We start from the raw sequence: 18,345 nt of genomic DNA, 5'->3' as shown, positions 1-18,345 counted from the left end.
CTTGCTAGCAGCATTTTTGTATCCACATACCTCCACACAGGTTCACTGGCTATGACACTGTGCTAGAGATTTTGAGGAAATGAGCACAGGATAGAAAGTAAGGATGTCAGTGGCCCAAGCTCTGTAATAGAGAAGACTCTCCACTCCAGTCACACGTCAAAGGGAAAAAAAAAAAACAAACTAACCCCTAAATTATCATAAATTTCATCTTTTTACATACCAGAATTAGTTAATTTAGTTGCAGAAAATTTATTTTTTGTCCCAAAAATTCTGGCTGACATCCTGAAATAAAAACAATGGCTTAAGAGATGCAGTCACAAATTGCTTAGAAAGTTGGACCGAAAGCAAACTTATCAAATTCCCAAAGATTGCCTCTAAGACACTCCTGCAGAAAATCTCCAGGAAAATGATTCAGAAATACTGTTGATTATACTCCATCAATTCAAAATATTTGCCCAGACTTTTATTTCAATGTTTCTTTTTCAGAAAGCTTTACTATTTTTCACCACAGTTGAAGTTATTGCCTTTCCAACAGAAGTGAAGGGCTGTAGATCAGTAACTTAGATAGAATCACAGCATTTCTGTATGTTATGTCCAGCTTCTCCCTTGGTCTCTCCCTGTCCCCTTCCCCCCCTTCCAAAAAAAAACCCAAAACCAAAATCCAAACCCTAAACCAAAACAAATCCACAACTCCAATCACTCTTGCACTCTTCCAAGAACTTTTAAAAGCAGAAAATTAATTTTCACCAATAAAACTGGTGAAAGAACTGGCAAATCTTAAGCTTTGTGACAATCCTAGTGTCAATACTTTGTTTTACCTCACTCCTCTCAGACACTGAGCATGTTCACCTTCCAATTTTATACAGACTAAGCAAGTTCAATATTTTATAATACTAAGTCTTTGAAAAAGCTGAAGTTACATGGTCTCACTGGCTTCCTACACAAAAAAAAAAAACCCTGGGTGTCATCAATCATCTAAACCCACCTCTGTAGGCACATGATGCTCCACTCACTAGAAAGAATAATCATCTGGTATACAAAGTGAAAATGCTCTTTAGACTATTGTCAGACTACAGAAATTACAGAAAAGTGATTTGAGACCACTCTGATGTTTAAACATCATGCAAAACCACATTAATTTCACAATTACTACTTGGAAATGAAATTTTCATGTGATGTATAGAGCTGAGGTTTTCTCTGACAGCCTGTCTTTCAGGAGGGGAAGGTAATCTCTCCCTGCTGGAGGAAACTACCAACAGTGTCCCATACAATGGCTACAGCAGATTGAAAGCAACAGACATCCATCTCAAATATCACTAAACAGCCCAGGGCAAAAGTCCCTACAGGTACCTGCACAGGCCATTTCTTTTGGGATCAATGCCTCTGGGAAGCTCGAGTTTTTCTAGCTGGCCTGTTTCAGTCTGATCAGTAAGAGCAGAGCAGTCTTTTCTTTAGACAGAAATGTATCAAATACAAGGTTACAAGTGAAATAAACTAAAACACAGACCTTACTTACAACAGCTTTCTAATGCTTTGATTTCCCTAATTAGGAACCTGGAGGCACCTGCCATGTGTTAGCTCAGAGAATTCAGCCTATTCAGCAACACCTTCCAAATGCCAGCCCTAAAGAAGAACTTTTCCTGGTCTCACCTTCGTAAGTTTATTGTCCTTGCTCCATTTGTACCACAACGTGGGAGGAAGAATTCACAGCCATTCCAAAAGGTCACTGACTTTGATGATCAAAGCATTCCCTTACCCATCTCACCTCCTTGGCAGCAAGTCTTGAGTTTTACACCTTTAACTAGCTCCTACACTTCAAGATAATAAGGTTCAAAATACGTGTTTTGTTATGTGAAATCCTGCAGAACCATATATGCAAAATTCCACAGTTTAGTTTTTCCTAACCAAATCTGTTATTTTGGGTTGGATTTTTTTTTTTTTTTACTATAGAGATCAACATATACAATACGTTTACAGTGCAGTTTAGGTCAATCAGCTCACTCTTACCATTGCACATATATCCTTGCCATCACTATCAGGGGTTCCTTGATTAAAGTGTACAAGTGTCATGATGTCCTAAATACCATAAACATCCTCTTAACATTTAGCTTACAAATAGCAAATCAAGCACACACCTTGATGTGCACCTTGATGCATGACACCAAGTAACTTTGCTTACGGCATTTTTCCTTGGCTGTAATGAGACAGGAGACTCCTGTTATTTGTTTTATCTCTATCCTACAGACACATGTAATCCTGATTGTGCAATTTATTGAACGTGTTTTTCAGCATCCCTTTAATGGAAATTATTCATCTATATTTCAGTTCACTGCTGATGACAAGCAGATATTTGCAGAGCATAAGATTCTCCAACAAATTGTTGTCTAGTACAAAAAGGGAAAGAAAAGCATGAAGTATGTGAATTGATACTCAAATATATTCTGCTTCCAAAACTTCATCTAAACTTTAATTTGGCAGGTGCTCTTGGAGGTGCATGATCCAAATATTGACCAGCACTAAGTTAGTTGAGGTCAGCTCCTGACAGACCACAGCCCAAGGTTATATTTGTATAGGTTCCTTCTTTGGTAAAAAATAGAAATATGTACAACTTTGGTCAAAACTTGCATTATTATGATCTAAATACCTTCTATGATGTGGTGTTTTTCTGTTAGCTGTTGTACAGCTATGTCACATCCACCAGAAGTGAATAGTATCACACAGGTGGTCATCAACAAGAACATAAGAAAATATTTGTCTAACATGGTACAAGTTCTGGTCTTCAGAACCTCAGGAGATTTCACTCAACTTCACACCAAGAAGAAATGATGTTATGCCCCGGCAGTCTTGATAAATGGCACTAAGCAAATTTGCTCTGTTGTGAAAACTGGTTCAGATAATTTTATTTTACAGTACAAATTAATCTCAAATTGCTGATTTTAGCAATATATTACAATGGCAGGTCAATGTCTATCATCATCATTCAGTATGCTGAATCACTAGCATCCACACAAGTAATTTCATTTTAAAGTTCTTTAGAGATTAGCATTTAAAAAAACTTGAGGCTTAACCTGTAATCCACAAGTGAACTTTTTGCCTACAGGGAAACAGAGTGAGCTTTTGCTCCACTTTCTCCATATTAGGAGAGACTTGATTTGCCACCTAGGAAACTCTTAGGTTTTTCAGCCTCCCAGACCTATTTGTGCCAAGACACAGTTTTTGGCATCACAAGCATAAAAACCTGGAAAGTCCTACAGTTGATAGTTTCAGAATCGCTAAATTTGATTTATTCATAGATTTCAAAGCAAAAAACCCAAGAAAAGCAATCATCTTCCCTCTTCCTGTGAAGAATCAAGGCCATAGAACTTTACCTAGCTGTTATTGTGACAAGTTGTGTGATTGTAACACTTTTTATTGAATTGAAATGTTAAAAAAAAATCCAATTCTATGCCTCAGAGCTTCTGTTTATATTCTGTTGTGGCCCAAATCAGGGTTTTCTTTTACTTTTTCATTGATATTCTGGTAGAACTAGAATAAATAGCATCCCTATGCAAAGCTTTGTACAAATACATAAAAAGCAGAGCCTCATAACAACAAACTGTTTAATGCACAAGATAAGGAAGGGTAGGGATGGGGGAAAATGGAGATAGACGAGTTTACATATCATAAAATCATATAATAGTTGGGTTGGAAGCTTACCTTTGAAGGTAACCTTTGACAGTTTACTAGTCCAAACCAAGATGGGAAGACTAGACCACAAAGAAAGTGATAACCATATTCCAGTGCCTTCCACCCCTACTGTAAGAATTGTGTAAACATGTGCTAACCCCTTAAAAATCCAGCTCCAAACAACTTGTCCCAGACTACTTAGAAAATCAGTGAATGGGAATAGGACTTGAAAGTGCCGTGGGAAGAGAACTGTCACCCAGACCAAAGGGATGGAAATAATCATGTAAATATGACAAGAGCCCTTCTCTGTACCCGGGCGCTCACACCCTGAAAAGGCAATTAACTGGAGAGCAAGGCAGGTATTCATAACACCTCCTGGCAGCCTTTCACTCTGCTATGTTTGTCTTCCCTTTCCAGCTATGACCAGAAACAGATAAAACTGAACTGTAGCTATGTATTACAGGTAGCAGAAAATTACTGATACACACACACACACACCCCTTTCTCTCTCCCATGTTTTCATTTATCTGGTAAAACTATTTAATAGCAGCCAAACTTAGAATTCTGATACCATTTATTATTGAAAAAAAATTTGCTGTGGTGGAAAATGCCACTTATATTAAGTTCAGACTTCCAAAATATTGTCCTTTTGTTTCTGCTACCATTTATTACATGAGATGAGGAAAGGTCTAGAGAACTTCTTACTTATCTGGGGAGCACGTGAGTAGTGCACACAATACCTTTTGCTGTGTGTTTTGTGACTACAGTACAATCATTGCCGGTTAAAATACACCAGAGAATTCCAAGGTGCAAAGGGCTCTCCTACATATTTTCCTGATTAGTTGCACTTTTCTGCTCTGCCATATTAATATCCACTGCTCAGTGCAAGCAAGAAAAGAAAAGAAAAGAAAAGAAAAGAAAAGAAAAGAAAAGAAAAGAAAAGAAGAATCCCTGAGCAGAACAATCTGTCATTACTCATGTTTGAGACATTATAATTTCACACAGAGCAACAGGTAGCAATTAGTGCTACAGGAATTAGGGCAGTACTATGAATAAATTTATACTTCTTGTCTCTCTGCGGTGTTCCACCCCTCCCACCTTTACAGAGATCCTGTTAAGGCTAGTGGATCAGGATGAACCCAAGAAGGTTATCATCACATGACAGCCTTTTCTTCAGGGCTAAGAGAAGGTATTACGTGAGATCATGTATGAATATAAACAAACCACTTCAAAGTCTTGTCAGCTGTCTCTCCCCCAAGTTATTTCAGGCAATGCCATTTCCTTTTAATTACGCAGCTTAGCGCATGTAGAAAAACAGTTTATTCTCTATGTAAATACATATCCAAACTTTAGTCCCATTTAGGATCATAGGACAGAAATTAGGCTGTAGGATTTGCCACTTATGGGTCACAAGCTTTGCATTGACTTGTGAAACTTTTGGGGTTTTTTACAGACACCGGCTCAGGTGAGAACTTGAACAATTCCTTGTCAAGTTGTTACATGAACGTTTTGCGATACAGCTTATTCAGCCAGGGGAAAGGAGCTGCTTCCTTTGGCATGATCACAGAATGAATGGCACAATGGACAAGCAAGGCTGTTGGCAATTAGTAGGTAAAGATGAAACCTCAAATAATATCATTATATCTAACTAGAGGTCAGTGCAAATTAAAGTATAAACCAATATGCTTTAGAATCAATTTAAATACTTGTGAACCCCCATTTAATGCAGGGAAATGTTAAATGCCTCCATGGAGAAAGAGAGAAAGAGATTAAAGAATTAGCTCAGAGCAAGCCTGGAATAGAAGAAGGGTCAAATCTCCCAAGTCTTCAAAGTATTAGAAAAGAGATGAGATCATATGGCACTGTGCTTGAGGCTAAGCCTGGTCTTGGGGATGCCATCTGACTGGCTGGCTGGCTGGCTGGCTGCTCCAGAAAACAGCAGTCCTGCATCTCCTTTGCATCAACCCTGGTGCTTCTCTGGTCTCACCAGGAGCTGGTCCAGGCACAATGACTCAGTGTTCTCCTGCACTGGCCTGCAGGAAGCAATGGCTAGGTATGAACAAGGGGACTACCCCATTCTGCAGCAGCGATTACCGAGCTTGAATGGAGTGCAAGAAGTTACCCAAACTAAAGTGGCAGCTCTCCCTCTCACAGGTGTGAAGCAAAGAACACAAAGATTTGTAAGTACTCTGAGTATCCAGTGAAGGCAGACTTTCTCTAATAATTCAAAAAGATCCTTTCCCCATAGAGAGAGCTGAAGAAACTGGCAAAATAGTCTACTCTTTACATTTTGGACTCAAATAATTGTCATCTAGTCTTTTGTAAATATATACCCCAAACATAACATCTCAATTATTCTTTTCTGGGCTGTGGGATTCCAGAGAATTTAAGCCTGCAGAGTCACCCACAGAGCAAGGGAAAGACAGCATACAATATAGCTTTCAGCTAAATAATCAGCCATCTTCTCCTTGATCAGGCTGGCTTACAAGGTGAAGTTCAGCTGCACAAGAAAAGGACTCCTTCTCTTACAGTAATTAATCAGTATATGCCTCCTATAAAATTCCAGGTACATCCAAACCTAAATTCTTTTTCTCATCACCAAAATGACACCGAACCAGAGCCCAAAACATCCCTTGCAACAAGCTATAAAATTTTTTTGGTTTTCTGATGTTTTCAGCGGTTCAAAGCCCTGCTTCAGCTTCACCACTGCTCCTTGGTAGGGATGTACTGCAGTACCTCCACATATTGAAGTACACAATAGGCTCTTTGAGGAAATTCTGGAGGGTGGAAAGGGAAAGCCAGTGGAAAGTGATATGACTGTGTTTGCTCACAAACCAAAATTACTGAGATTATTAACACTAGAGCAAACTATGAAGAGCTATGGAAAAGCCTAATAAATGAGACAGTGTGAGATTAGGTTTGCTGTAGATAAGAAGAGGTGCTCTCAAAGGAACAATTTCAAATTACTCACACATTGATTTCTAAACTAGTTTAGAAATTTATTAGGAAAAGTTTGAGCATGACCTTCAGCAGTTTAAAAAGGATGTGCAGAAATGCAAATGGAATATTCGTCTGTACTGAGAAGCAGATGAAAATATGGTAAAATATTGCAGAGCTAATTGAAGTACATGCTTTCCATTAGTATAGGATGTCACATTTACACTGCAATTCAGTTTCTGAAAAAAAACACCTATTTTTTCCTGAAATTACAGAGTTGAAGGAGATGAACTGAAAACAATTCCAGAAAGAGGGCAAGAGATGAGAGGAAAAGGCTTTCATAGAAGTTAACATCTGGTGATAGCAGCAGTGTATGGGACATCAAGAAAGGGATGATGTTCAAGTAGCTTTATCTTTCCAAATCATGTTTCATTTCCCATTGTGGGATCTGTGAGGTAAATTACAATTCTATGCAGTAGGAGAAGTGATAGAAGAGCCTATAGTTCCAGACAGAACTATGCTTATTGTTTTAGAAATTTTGCTACAAGTATGGACCATGTTTGTGGTGTAGAAATATGATGAACTACAGCTGCCACTACTGCAGAGCTCAGCTCTTCAGACAAGAGGACATCCTTTAGAGATCATCAGATTAGACTGACTAATTGGCTGTTCTGTCCAAAAAAATCCAGTCTTTGACTTTTACAGCAATGTGATTTATTTTCCTGGACCGTATGGGTTTTTGGTGTTTGTTCCACATATTTTGTATTCATACTTTAAGGGTGGACTTCCCTACAGGGACTTGTGCCAAAGTTTGCAGTAGCATGAACACATGTAGTTTCTCAAGGAGTTTGAGTTTATCTATTTTGAAAAATAGAGAGGAATGGCATCCAACTTCAGAGACAGTGAGCATCAAAGGTTTTTTTTTTCCTTGGATACCATTCATAGAAATCTCTCACAGATAGTCCACCAAACACAAATATTCCTGGTCCACAGGGGGAAATAGCTATGATAAAGACTTAAAATAAGTTGAATAACAAAGTGTACAATTGAACCCAATTAGCCATTCTCATAATAACAGGAGAAAGGGAAGAGAGCAGCAGAATGTAAACCAAATATTTAAATGCTAAATAAACCTTCTATTACAACTTATTGCTGTGTCAAGTCCGAGAAAAGGAAAAAAGTTGATGAAGAGTGTACAACACAGGTATTATGGGGAGCAGCTGTGGGGTTGTTTAGGCTTGAGAAAAGGAGGCTCAAGGGGGACCTTATTGCTCTCTACAGCTACCTGAGAGGAGGTTGATGTGAGGTGGGGGCTGGTCTATTTTCCCAGATAACAAGCAATAAGACAAAAGGAAATGGCCTCAAGTTGTGCCAGGGGAGGTTTAGATTGGATATTATGAAAAAATTCTTCACGAAAAGAGTTGTCAAGCCTTGGAACAGGCTGTCCAGAGAAGTGGTGGAGCCACCATCCCTGGAGGTATTTAAAAGATGTGTAGGTGTGGCTCTCAGGCACACAGTTTAGTGGCAGACGTGGCAGTGCTGGTTTAATGGTCAGACTTTATGTTCGCAGGGGTCTTTTCCAACCCAAGCAATTCTTTGATTCTATGGCTCTATGTAATTAGCCTGTTGAGCACACTCCCACAGGATATTGTTGTGTACTATGTCGTTTAGTGAATACAAATGTAAGTATTCCTTGTTTTTAATGTACCCAAGGCAAACACCATCCTCTGGCTTCTCACATGTCAATAACCAGCTTGAACTTGTGCTGTTAATCCCGTTGTGTATGTCCCACCCAACACAGACACTGTGCAACTGTTTTCAGTGTGTAAATTCAGTGTTGGAGCCTTTTATATTAACAACTGTCAAGTACATGATTTTGGGCCAGGGAAAGCGCTGCCAGTGTGGCAATTTGTGCCTCCCAAGACCTACCCAGTATGAATGATTCCCTCACTTCTTCTCTCTCTAGATCAGTTACTCAGGAGGATACCTATTTCCCTTTCAATAAAGCCAGTCAAAAACTATTCCCAAGCTGTTAAAATTTTGATCATTCTTCTTAAAAAAATAAATCCATATGGAAAAAAGAGGTATTAGCTGAGTGGTAATAACAGGTGGGAAAAGAACAAGAACTGCTGCTTTTTTTGTCTTTCACTTAAATCTTTCTATTTTTAAACAGACCGGCCAGCTCTGCTTGTTATTTTTTAGCCATAAAGGGAGTTGGTTCAAGGTATGTTAGCATGATAGGTCTTGCCTCCATTTAGGCTGGAGGTATTACCTTTCAAGGATTCTTTTAATAGAGAATGAATATTTCAGTGTTCAGAAGTGTATGTGCTCTTTAAACTCTCTTTTTCTGACTTCTTATGGCCGCCTTGTTCGTAGGGAGGATTGTTAGGAGGTGTTCACCATTCTGAGCCCCAACTGACAAAGCCGGAGGCCAACTCAACAGCTACATGTGTGGAGTGTTTTAGTTCATACAGTGCTTCAATAAAACCAAACCAACCAATCAACCAGCAAAAAAAACCAAACCGCACAGAGGTGCGTGCGCGCACACGCACACACACAGAGATCTACAGCAGCTCATCTCGCAGAAGTAAGACAGAGAAGAAGAGCTTAAGACTGACTGATTAAAAATTTTAAGAGGTTCACCATTATTTATGCTCTCAGCAAAGGCAATCACCAGCACTTAGCAAGTGCCTTTCTCCACACATCCCAAATCACCCTAGGGTACGATATCATGCAATTCAAAATGTACATAAGTTCTGCACCTTCTCCAGTAGCACTTGGAACTAGCAATGGCCAAAGATAGTATTGGACTGATGCAATAGTACTAGGCAAAAAACTGCTCTGACATTTCAGCTCCTCCAATGTATTTTAAACATAATCAGCAAAAGATACTTTAAGAAAAAGCAAACTCACCATTCTGGAAACTAGGAGGTTTTCCCTAGATCCAAACTATGGTTTTGTTCAAGACATCAGTATTGTTGAAGGAGAACTTATTCCTGCTCTGGCTTTGAAGCACTCTGGCGTGCTCAGGGTTCAGGTAGGTGCTGGAGCACACCTGGCAAGCCTCCCTCTTCAGAGTGCTGAGCAATGCCTGCTGGAATGTGCAGTCTAGCAGGAACCTGGCACCGCTTGTTCAAACAGACAGGCGTGAGCCATGGGACTACATTACCCATAATTGCCTTCAGCTGGTTTATGATTACACCTGAAACCAGTAGAGGTGGTGTGGGAGTTTCATCTTAGGGGGAGAGAGATACGAAGAGGAGGAGGAAGAAGCATGTGCTCCTTGTGTGCCACTGGAACAGACTTAGGATTTTCTACTTACATACACCATGTTGCAGATATATTGAATTGTTGGGAGGGTTTCAAAATGTGGCCTTCTGGTTAAGGTCAAGTTAGAAATAATTAGATTTACTGGCAGTGAATACAGTGACTGAAATTGCTTGAACCTGTATGACCGGTTTAGGCATCTCTGTGTATGTGAGAGAATCAGACAGCTGGGTATAAGGAAGCAAGTGAAGGAGGGGTGGCCGTGGCCTTGGATATTTACAGTGGAGGGAATACAGGGACATTGGGGAGGGTGAGGAGGAAAATGTTCCTTTTTAACCCCATGTCCTTTAGGAAATAGCAAATTTTCCGATATGTTATATTGCAGGTGGGTTTTTCAGAGATTTAAGAATTGTAGAATAAAGTTTAGAAGGACAAAGGTTACAGGCACAGAGAGAGAAGAAAAATGTGCCAGGAATGTCACAGGGACTTGGAGAAGGGATGATTTGCCTATCCTGTTTTTATTTGCTACCTGTGGGTTTATGACACTTAGAATTCACAGCTGAAACCCCCATTTCATGGAAAGAGGTTTCACAGGCTTTCTAAGCCAGCATCCAAAAAGCTGAAGTATAAATCAGACAGGATAAAAATATGGAGAAAGGCAGAATTCAGGATGTTTATGAATGAGATAGTGTGGGCAATTTCCACCAAATAAACCATCTGCCAAAATAGGTGGTTCTGTTTGATCTGACAGCAAAGTTGGGTGAATCTCAGCAAGTAGTTTCATACTGAAAAAAATGAAGTTGAAATTACCAACTATTTCAACTAAATGGTCAATCCATTACAGCACCATTCAGAGAAATGAACACTTTCCCTCCCATCCAATCCAGAAAACAGCCTTTCCTACCTCACCATATGTGAAAAAGATGAAAAAAAGATGCCCCATCTCCAAATGATTTGAACAACCAGAGAGATTGTTGAGAGAGCTTTATCCTGCTGTCAGAAGCAGGATGTTAGAGTAATACAGCATAGCTATTCACTCTGTGCTAAAACTACCAGTTACAGAAAAATTAGGTGATTTCTTCTACCACTGCTTCTCTAAAAACATAGTTTGGAAAATCAAGATCTGGAAATAGAAAATGTAGGACAGCTAAGCCCTGTCAGACACCAGGAAGAGAAGGGAAAAAATTCCAGTGACATTTAGTGGCTTACCCAGAGCTATTAAGAAAGCAAGTATTTCATTTATGTTATACTTCATTTTCTGGGTTTTTTGAGTTTTCTTGAGGTAGGTATTGTCTATCATGTGTGTCTAATACTAATGACAATGACAACCCAAACCAGTTGAAACTTACTGTCATACTTCTATAATCAAATAATAAATTAAGATCTTGGTATCCTAAACTCTAAATTTCAATCCCTTTTCTGTTATCTCAGACTACTCCTTAAAATTTCTGTTTAGGTAAGATACCTTTCCCAGGCTTCATTTCTCTGAATGGACCATTACCTCATAAAAGAAATGTTGGTTAAAAGTAGACGTACTTTCAGGGCCAGATGTTTTTAATAATCCATTCTTCTTAATAAAAGAATAATTAAAAAATGTTCGTGGTATTTTTACCTTAAGTTTAGGCTGATGATTTTTAACATCCCTTTTTATAGGGATGAATCAAAACTCAATTAAAATAATATCCCTCTTAGCTGTTTCTCAGGTAGAAAATGAGTTTAGAACCCATAAAGCTGCAGCTGGGACCCTGATGACTCACCTAAAGCCTCTACAGGATTTGAGTTGATCTCTGGGTCTCATAAAACAATAGAAACATAAAATGATTTGGGCTGACTTCTTGCACTAGATCAGGTTGCTCAAAGTCCCATCCAACCTTTCTTTGAACACTTCCAGGGATGAGGCATCCACAACTTCTCTGGGCAACTTGTTCCAGCGCCTCACCACTCTCTGAGAAAGGAATTTCTTCCTAATATCTAATCTAAACTTACTCTCTTTCAGTCTAAAGCCATTTTCTCTTATCCTATTCCTACATGCTCCTTTAAAAAGTCCCTCTCCAGCTTTCTTGTAGCTAGGTACTGGAAAACTCCTCACTACAAAAGGGCCCAAGTATTAACATAGTCTATCTGTGTTTTCCCTACAAGGGTGACCAGTTACTAGATCCCACATATTTATTAAAGTCTGCCACTTCTGTCTTGTTGCATAATAAAGTTTACCTTGAAGGCAGCTAAACCAGATATTTAAAAGACAGCACTGCCTAATCTGTTACCACTCCAGAAACAGTTCTGACAAGTCAGCTTTCATTTCCAGTCTCCTCAGAAATCCGGACTCTTGCAACAGCTTTTTTTTTGAACATCATTTGATGAGACACTGCAGTTTTCTGCAGTTTGACTCATTTTCAGAGCAAAGTCTTCCAGAAAGAGATTTAGACTCTTAGGCCTTAGGAATGCTAAATAATATGTGGACAGTTAATAAGCACTTTCATGGGTTTAATTAACTGGACTGGTTGTACACGCATGCTGTGGACACAGACAAAATGAATAGCAAATGCTGACAGGCTCACTTGGCAATATATTTTTTACCTTTTTTTTTTTGTTTGTTTGGTTTTTTGGGGGGGTTTTTTGGTGGGTTTTTTTTTGTTTGTTTGTCTGCTGAGCTTTATCCACTTCCCAGATATACTTCTGTCATTGAAATCAGTGGAATTTAGGGAGAATCTTTTGGAAGAGGGACAATGAGCATAATTTCCAGATGGAAAGTTTGGAAGCTGGGAGCACGTGTATATGGTAAGCCCTGGATGAAATCCAGACACGGTGGGTCAGTCCACCTGAGCCCAAAAAAATTTAGCAATAGCAGTAGAGCTGGTCTCCAGCAACTGCCAACTCCAGGGCACAAGCAACACCACAGGATAATTAACTTCGCTTTAGAAGTGGGTGAATGCCACCAAGCCACATCCTTTACCTTTTGCAACGTTATTGGTGGTGATGGCGGCAGGATCCTGGAAAGTTTGGGAGTGTAAACAATCACATGCTGGCTTGGAGTAACATAACAGGCATGGGAAGTGGCAGCCATGTCTTTGCTTCTTGTCTGATTACAGTATGTGCTTTCCTCTTCACTGATTTTGAACATTATTGCTTGTTTCCTTAAATAACTACATATTTTGATGGCTAAACCTAGCAACGACTGTGGGGTCAAAGGGCACACTATGGTTCTGTGTGTAAACACATTTTATTTTCTTGCAACAGATGGAGTAGTTGGGGCAGAAAGTTGCATATACTATTGGACCTGCATCCATTTGCTGCAGTTCTCATCAGAAGAAAGGAAAACACCAAGGCCTCACTGTACATCACATATTGTTATATATTGTTCTCATCCCATTTGTTATAGTTGCTCCTCAAGCTCATGAGCAAGCAAATACAAACCCCTTGCCCATCCAGCCATTAGAAGAGGGGCACCATTAACTGTAGGCTACGTGACAGTTACCTATATAATTATTTCCAACACAAATTAGCTGTGGTCACTACACTATGATTTAGGAATGCATCTGGGAGAGGAGACAAACGTTCAATGTCAGAACATTCTGGATAGAAAGAATCCATGCAGATGTGTCAAATATATTATTCTTCCCCTGCCCCTTCCCACCACTGGTAGAAAAACTTCCATGGCAGAAAATATTCAGGCCAAAAATATTTACACATGAGGTAGAGGCTTGGACATTCCTCCCAATAAAATAACAATTAATAACCAAGAGAAATGTGGGGTTGAAAATTGGTCTTCTGACAGGTCTATGCTAGAAAATGTTTAATAATATAGTAATGCTGGCAAAAGTGGTTCTGGTTGTTTTTATTGATTCCAGGCCTTTGAGTACGTTCTATACCAGCAAAAGCACTTCTGCCATTTCTGTATCACATTAGGGCTCTTGCCAGTATCAAACACTGCCAAAAATCACATTCTTAAGAGATATGACTTACACTAACACACGTATCTAAAACAAAGCAGGCTTTACAAACTCTAATGAATACTCCACCCAGGCCGGCAAACCCACTTTTCCTGATAAATAGTGAACCAAAGCAATCAGAAAGATTTTACCTGGCTTCTGAAGGGCAGGATACAGTCCTGGAAAATGTTACACATGAGAAAAACAGCTCTCAAAGTGTGTTGTATTCTCAGCAGGCTGTCTCCTAGACTTTAGTCGAGGTGAAGATTTGGTTTAAAAACAACTGTGACATCACACTTTAAGGAACACATAGAACTTGTGGCAAGAGTACCACAGTATGGGAAGCTGCAGCAGAAGCAGAAGTTTGTACAGAAACTGCTGAAGGCAGAAGCAGATCAAAAGGAAACAACACTGTCCAGCAGTGACATTTGTAAGGAAGATGCTACAGTGAGCAGCAAAAGCTATCTGTACTGACTAGATGTGTGCACTCTGAAAACAAAAAATTGAATCATTCTCCATGGAAAACTGGAACAAGAACTGAAATGTGGTTTTGGTTTTTGTGGGGGGTTTAGGTTTTGTTTCTTTGATTGTTTGAGGGTTTTTTGGCAGGGGGTGGGGATGGGCATTGTTTGTTAGGTTTGGTTTGTTTTTTAAAAAAAGAGATCCCAGAAAGTCTTACAGAAAATAGAATTGTTTTGGTTTTAATATATCAACAACTCAAGGAAAATCATTGCTTTCCTCTAGTATTTATCTTAATGAAGGAATCAGTATACCATGTCTTAATGCTGATGGAACATGAAATTATATTAAAAAGAGAATTTTTTTTATAATGAAAACTTTAAAGAGGATCATTCAACCAAAACATTAATATGATAAATTAGCTGGCAAACTGGACTGAAGGATATCACAGCAGGAACATTCCTGAATGGTGAGCATATGGTTGCCAAAAGGGACTTGGAGGAAGAGCTCTGAAAGTGGTAGAGAAAGATCTCTTTCTCTCTTGGAATAGCAAGTGGGTTGGAACTTGTGCCCTAGGGAAAGATTCAAAAGATATCTTTTGTACCGTGAAAACGTTTGTTTCCTCTCTGTTAACTAAAGCTGTTTAGTTTGGTTAGTTGCTATATTACTTTATGCAAAGTGTGTTCATTAAACACACAATATATTTTTTTGTTTATGCCATTTTCATTCTGTCACTAGCAAACTTCTCTCTCCCCCAACCAAATCTGCTGCACTCTGCAAGGAAGGTTCACTTCATCCATTCCCACAGAGAAAAGGTACAAGAAGAACTCAAAAGAAGGAAAACAAGTTTGGCTTGAGCTTACAATCCTACCACTTCAGTCAGTAAGACATGGGCAAAGACCCCCATGGCCCAAGCAGAAACCAGTCCTTGAAGTGGTGCCTCCAGATATGAAGCAGAAGCAGCAGTAGAGAGCAGGGCCACATGGCACTTCCTCCTGTAGCGTTAGATTGGGCAAAAGAATAACATCTTTCAGGTTGGGAAAACCCTATTTTGATCCTAGTTCCTCATTAAATCCCACTTCACTTATATTATATGTCACCAAGGAAAATATTCCATGTGACAGTAAAAAAAAATCTTCAGGCAAAAGAATGGGGTTAGGGCCAAAAAGTTCATGTCGTAAACAGCAGTGAGGCAAGAAAAATACTGTTCCACCTCAGATGTCTTTGTATCATATTTCTAGAAATTATTAGCACACTGTACTCAGCCACACTCGAGTAGAATATAACTGATTACTAGAGAAGGAGAAAATAAGATTTCTCTTGTTACTTTTTAGCCTGCTGTCCTCAGGAAACAGGGTCTACATGATCATGCCATGTCTATATAAGACTCTAATTGATCCTCACCACTAGTTTGTGAATTCATGAGCCAGTTCAGCCTAATGCAGGCACAGAAATCTCAGAACACTAAGTTTCATGAAAAGGCTCATCCAAGTGAAAAAGAAAGCTGAGGATATCCATGTGGAGGATAGGTTACTATATTATTAGACCTCAGAGAACCACAGAAAATTACAAGTGAAAGAGGGACTAATATCAAAGTACAAAATTCAGAGAAGGTTTCCTTTCGTAACAGGAAAAAATCCAGTTCAAAAAAGAAATTCATAAGAAATTTGAATCCTAAAGCTGCCCTTGCTCATAGGAACACACAGACATCAAGAGCCAGAATCTGATCTCATTGTAGATCCCAAGCAGCTCTGCTGAATTAAGTAGTAGGTGGCTAGCTTTGACCCTATATGTTGTCAACATGGACCTGTTTTTCAGCAATGAGTATGTTAAGAACTTGAAAATCTGGCCATGGGTGCCTCACTCTGGGAGTCAGGAGATACCAGACACTCTTGAAAGACAAGCCTTTGTTTAGGTGCCTGTATGGAAAGCAGCTGCTTCTGAAAAACAGATATAAGACATCAGGTTAAGACCTGAAAAATGCATTGTAGCACCATTAAAAGCTTAAAACTGATTTTCTTCATGTTAGATAGGGATTGAAAACTGGCATAAATAATAAGAGTTTCATATTCTTTATGCCATTTAAAACTGAAAGTAAGTACTTGCTAGCTTGGGTTTCTCCTTTTTGTTTCAGCTTGATAAAAAGGCAGTTTCAGAAAGGCTCAAAGAAATTAAATTTTTTGTCTTATACCTTCTAGCCAACTTGAATAATTATTTGCTAAATATCTATCAATTACATCATAATTATAATCTTTACCTGTAAACCAGGTATTTATCACTTTAAACAGATTTTACATCCACTAATATAGGATCTAATAAGCTCTGAAAACCTAAACCCAACAAATCCATTGTTTTCATCATTGTAAAGTGAGAGTTAATTTTTGGGTTTTATTTCTCCATTTGAGAACATTTTCTCAGTTTAATAGAAAACATTTCTCCTAAGTTTAATGATGCTTTAGCCTGTATTAATAACAAACCCAAATGTGACTGTTTTTATGAACTGTGGTCTAAAGAGCAGAGAAATAAGAAGTTAGGCATGAAATTGTGAGTGGAGCTAAAAGCCAGTTTCCTGCGCCTTCTCACAATTACCTGGCCTCCTTAATTCAACAGCATGGTGCTGCTCCCTGTGACATGTCCTTGAAATGTGGGCTATCAGAATAAGCCAGATGACTGCACATATCTGCAAAAACTGAAACAATACTCCTAAGGTTACAACATTTTTGACCTATCATATCCGGTACTTTATGTCTAATACCGTAACCATTCATTAGTCATATTTACTCTGTGGTATGGTAGATAAAGAAGTTTAAAGGTTACATTTTCAATGTTGCATACAACTAGAAGTAGGAGTCAGGCTTCCAATAATGCCTGCAGTATAAATAACAATCTATCTTTACAACTATCATAGAATTGTATGAGATACCTGGATTGATCACGTTTTATTCATCAATTACTTACACACCATTTTTGAAGATTAAAAAAAGTACTGGTTTGGTTACATTTTCCTCAGATAATTTGACCATATTTTTTTTTATAGTGACCCTAATCAGTTAAGTTCTACTATGATTTTTTCACATATTTGCAATACAGGATTGTGCATCTGAGCTCTTTTTGTGTATTCATTTCCTGGGAAAAAGCACTCTGTTTCTCACCATCAGGTACATCAAGCAAAACAAAAATTTTATAACAATGCAAAGAAAAAAACCCCACCACTGACAAAGAAACTGTTCAGCTATGTATTCACTCGGGTGTTCAATCAGGTTTCTGAGCCAGCAAAACATCAGTTTTTCTTCTTGTTGCTGATGCATATTTAACTATGTATTTTGGTGGTTTGTTCTTTAGGAATAATATTATCATACTTACACTGCATATGTATATGTTTTTTTCTGAGCCAGAATCTGAACTCTGGAGTATATATCTCTCAGCTCCACAAGCAATCAGTGCTACACCATCCTGATAATTCTGTCTCATCTTCTACTAACTGAAACACAATTTTCCAAAATCTCTACAAACACCCACTTGACCTGAAAAGGCTATTTCTGTAACTGAAACTTTTCTTCTATAACAAGGAATTTCTCATGCACTATAAGTACATCACAATTACTCCTAACTCAGTGACCCCCATTCCTTTCAGAATTGTCATCCTTGCAACTTAAAAGCAGCACCTGGCTTTAATTCCCAAGTGACCTCACAAGGCTAATCTGAGAGTAAAGGCCCAGAGACGGTCTTTAATGTTGCCTCCCAAAAGGGAAGATCATTTCTGATTCCCTTAGGAGTAATAGGGCTGGAACCCAAGATCATTTCAGCTGAAAGTCACTCTGAGACCTGGGCAGAGCTGCTGTTACCTCTGGGCCCATGGTACTTAAAAGCAAACCTCTTATTCAGTAATACATCCAGTTGCCTCTGATTAGCATAATGACTGTAATTAATGCCTACACCACCAGAGCAGTGTGTGCTGGTCCTGCAGCCCTCCACCCACGGCTGACACCTGCAGCCATTTCCTGCAGCACACGAGGTGGCAGCCACTGAGCAGTCCCTGCCTGTACTGACACTTTTTGCACTGAGGTTGCTAATATGGGAGTAATAG

General features: G+C 39.0%; 1 protein-coding gene across 1 annotated transcript in view; it reads right to left on the bottom strand.

Moving 5' to 3' along the window:
- Nucleotides 1-9,686, bottom strand: part of MACC1 (MET transcriptional regulator MACC1) — a 36,954-nt gene extending 27,268 nt beyond the window's left edge. Inside the window, exon 1 of the mRNA XM_042043914.1 lies at nt 9,517-9,686. Within this exon, the coding sequence (XP_041899848.1) occupies nt 9,517-9,519 (3 nt within the window). The 5' untranslated portion in view covers nt 9,520-9,686. The remainder of the gene's footprint in view (nt 1-9,516) is intronic.
- Nucleotides 9,687-18,345: the final 8,659 nt, after the last annotated feature.

The sequence above is a fragment of the Corvus kubaryi genome, unplaced genomic scaffold (genome assembly GCF_017639235.1).
Source record: "Corvus kubaryi isolate FWS band 111438036 unplaced genomic scaffold, C.kubaryi_AGA036_p1.0 37398, whole genome shotgun sequence".
NCBI classification, from domain to species: domain Eukaryota; kingdom Metazoa; phylum Chordata; class Aves; order Passeriformes; family Corvidae; genus Corvus; species Corvus kubaryi.
The sequence above is the reverse complement of the archived record's forward strand: the minus strand, read 5'-3'. Positions and strand labels throughout refer to the sequence as shown.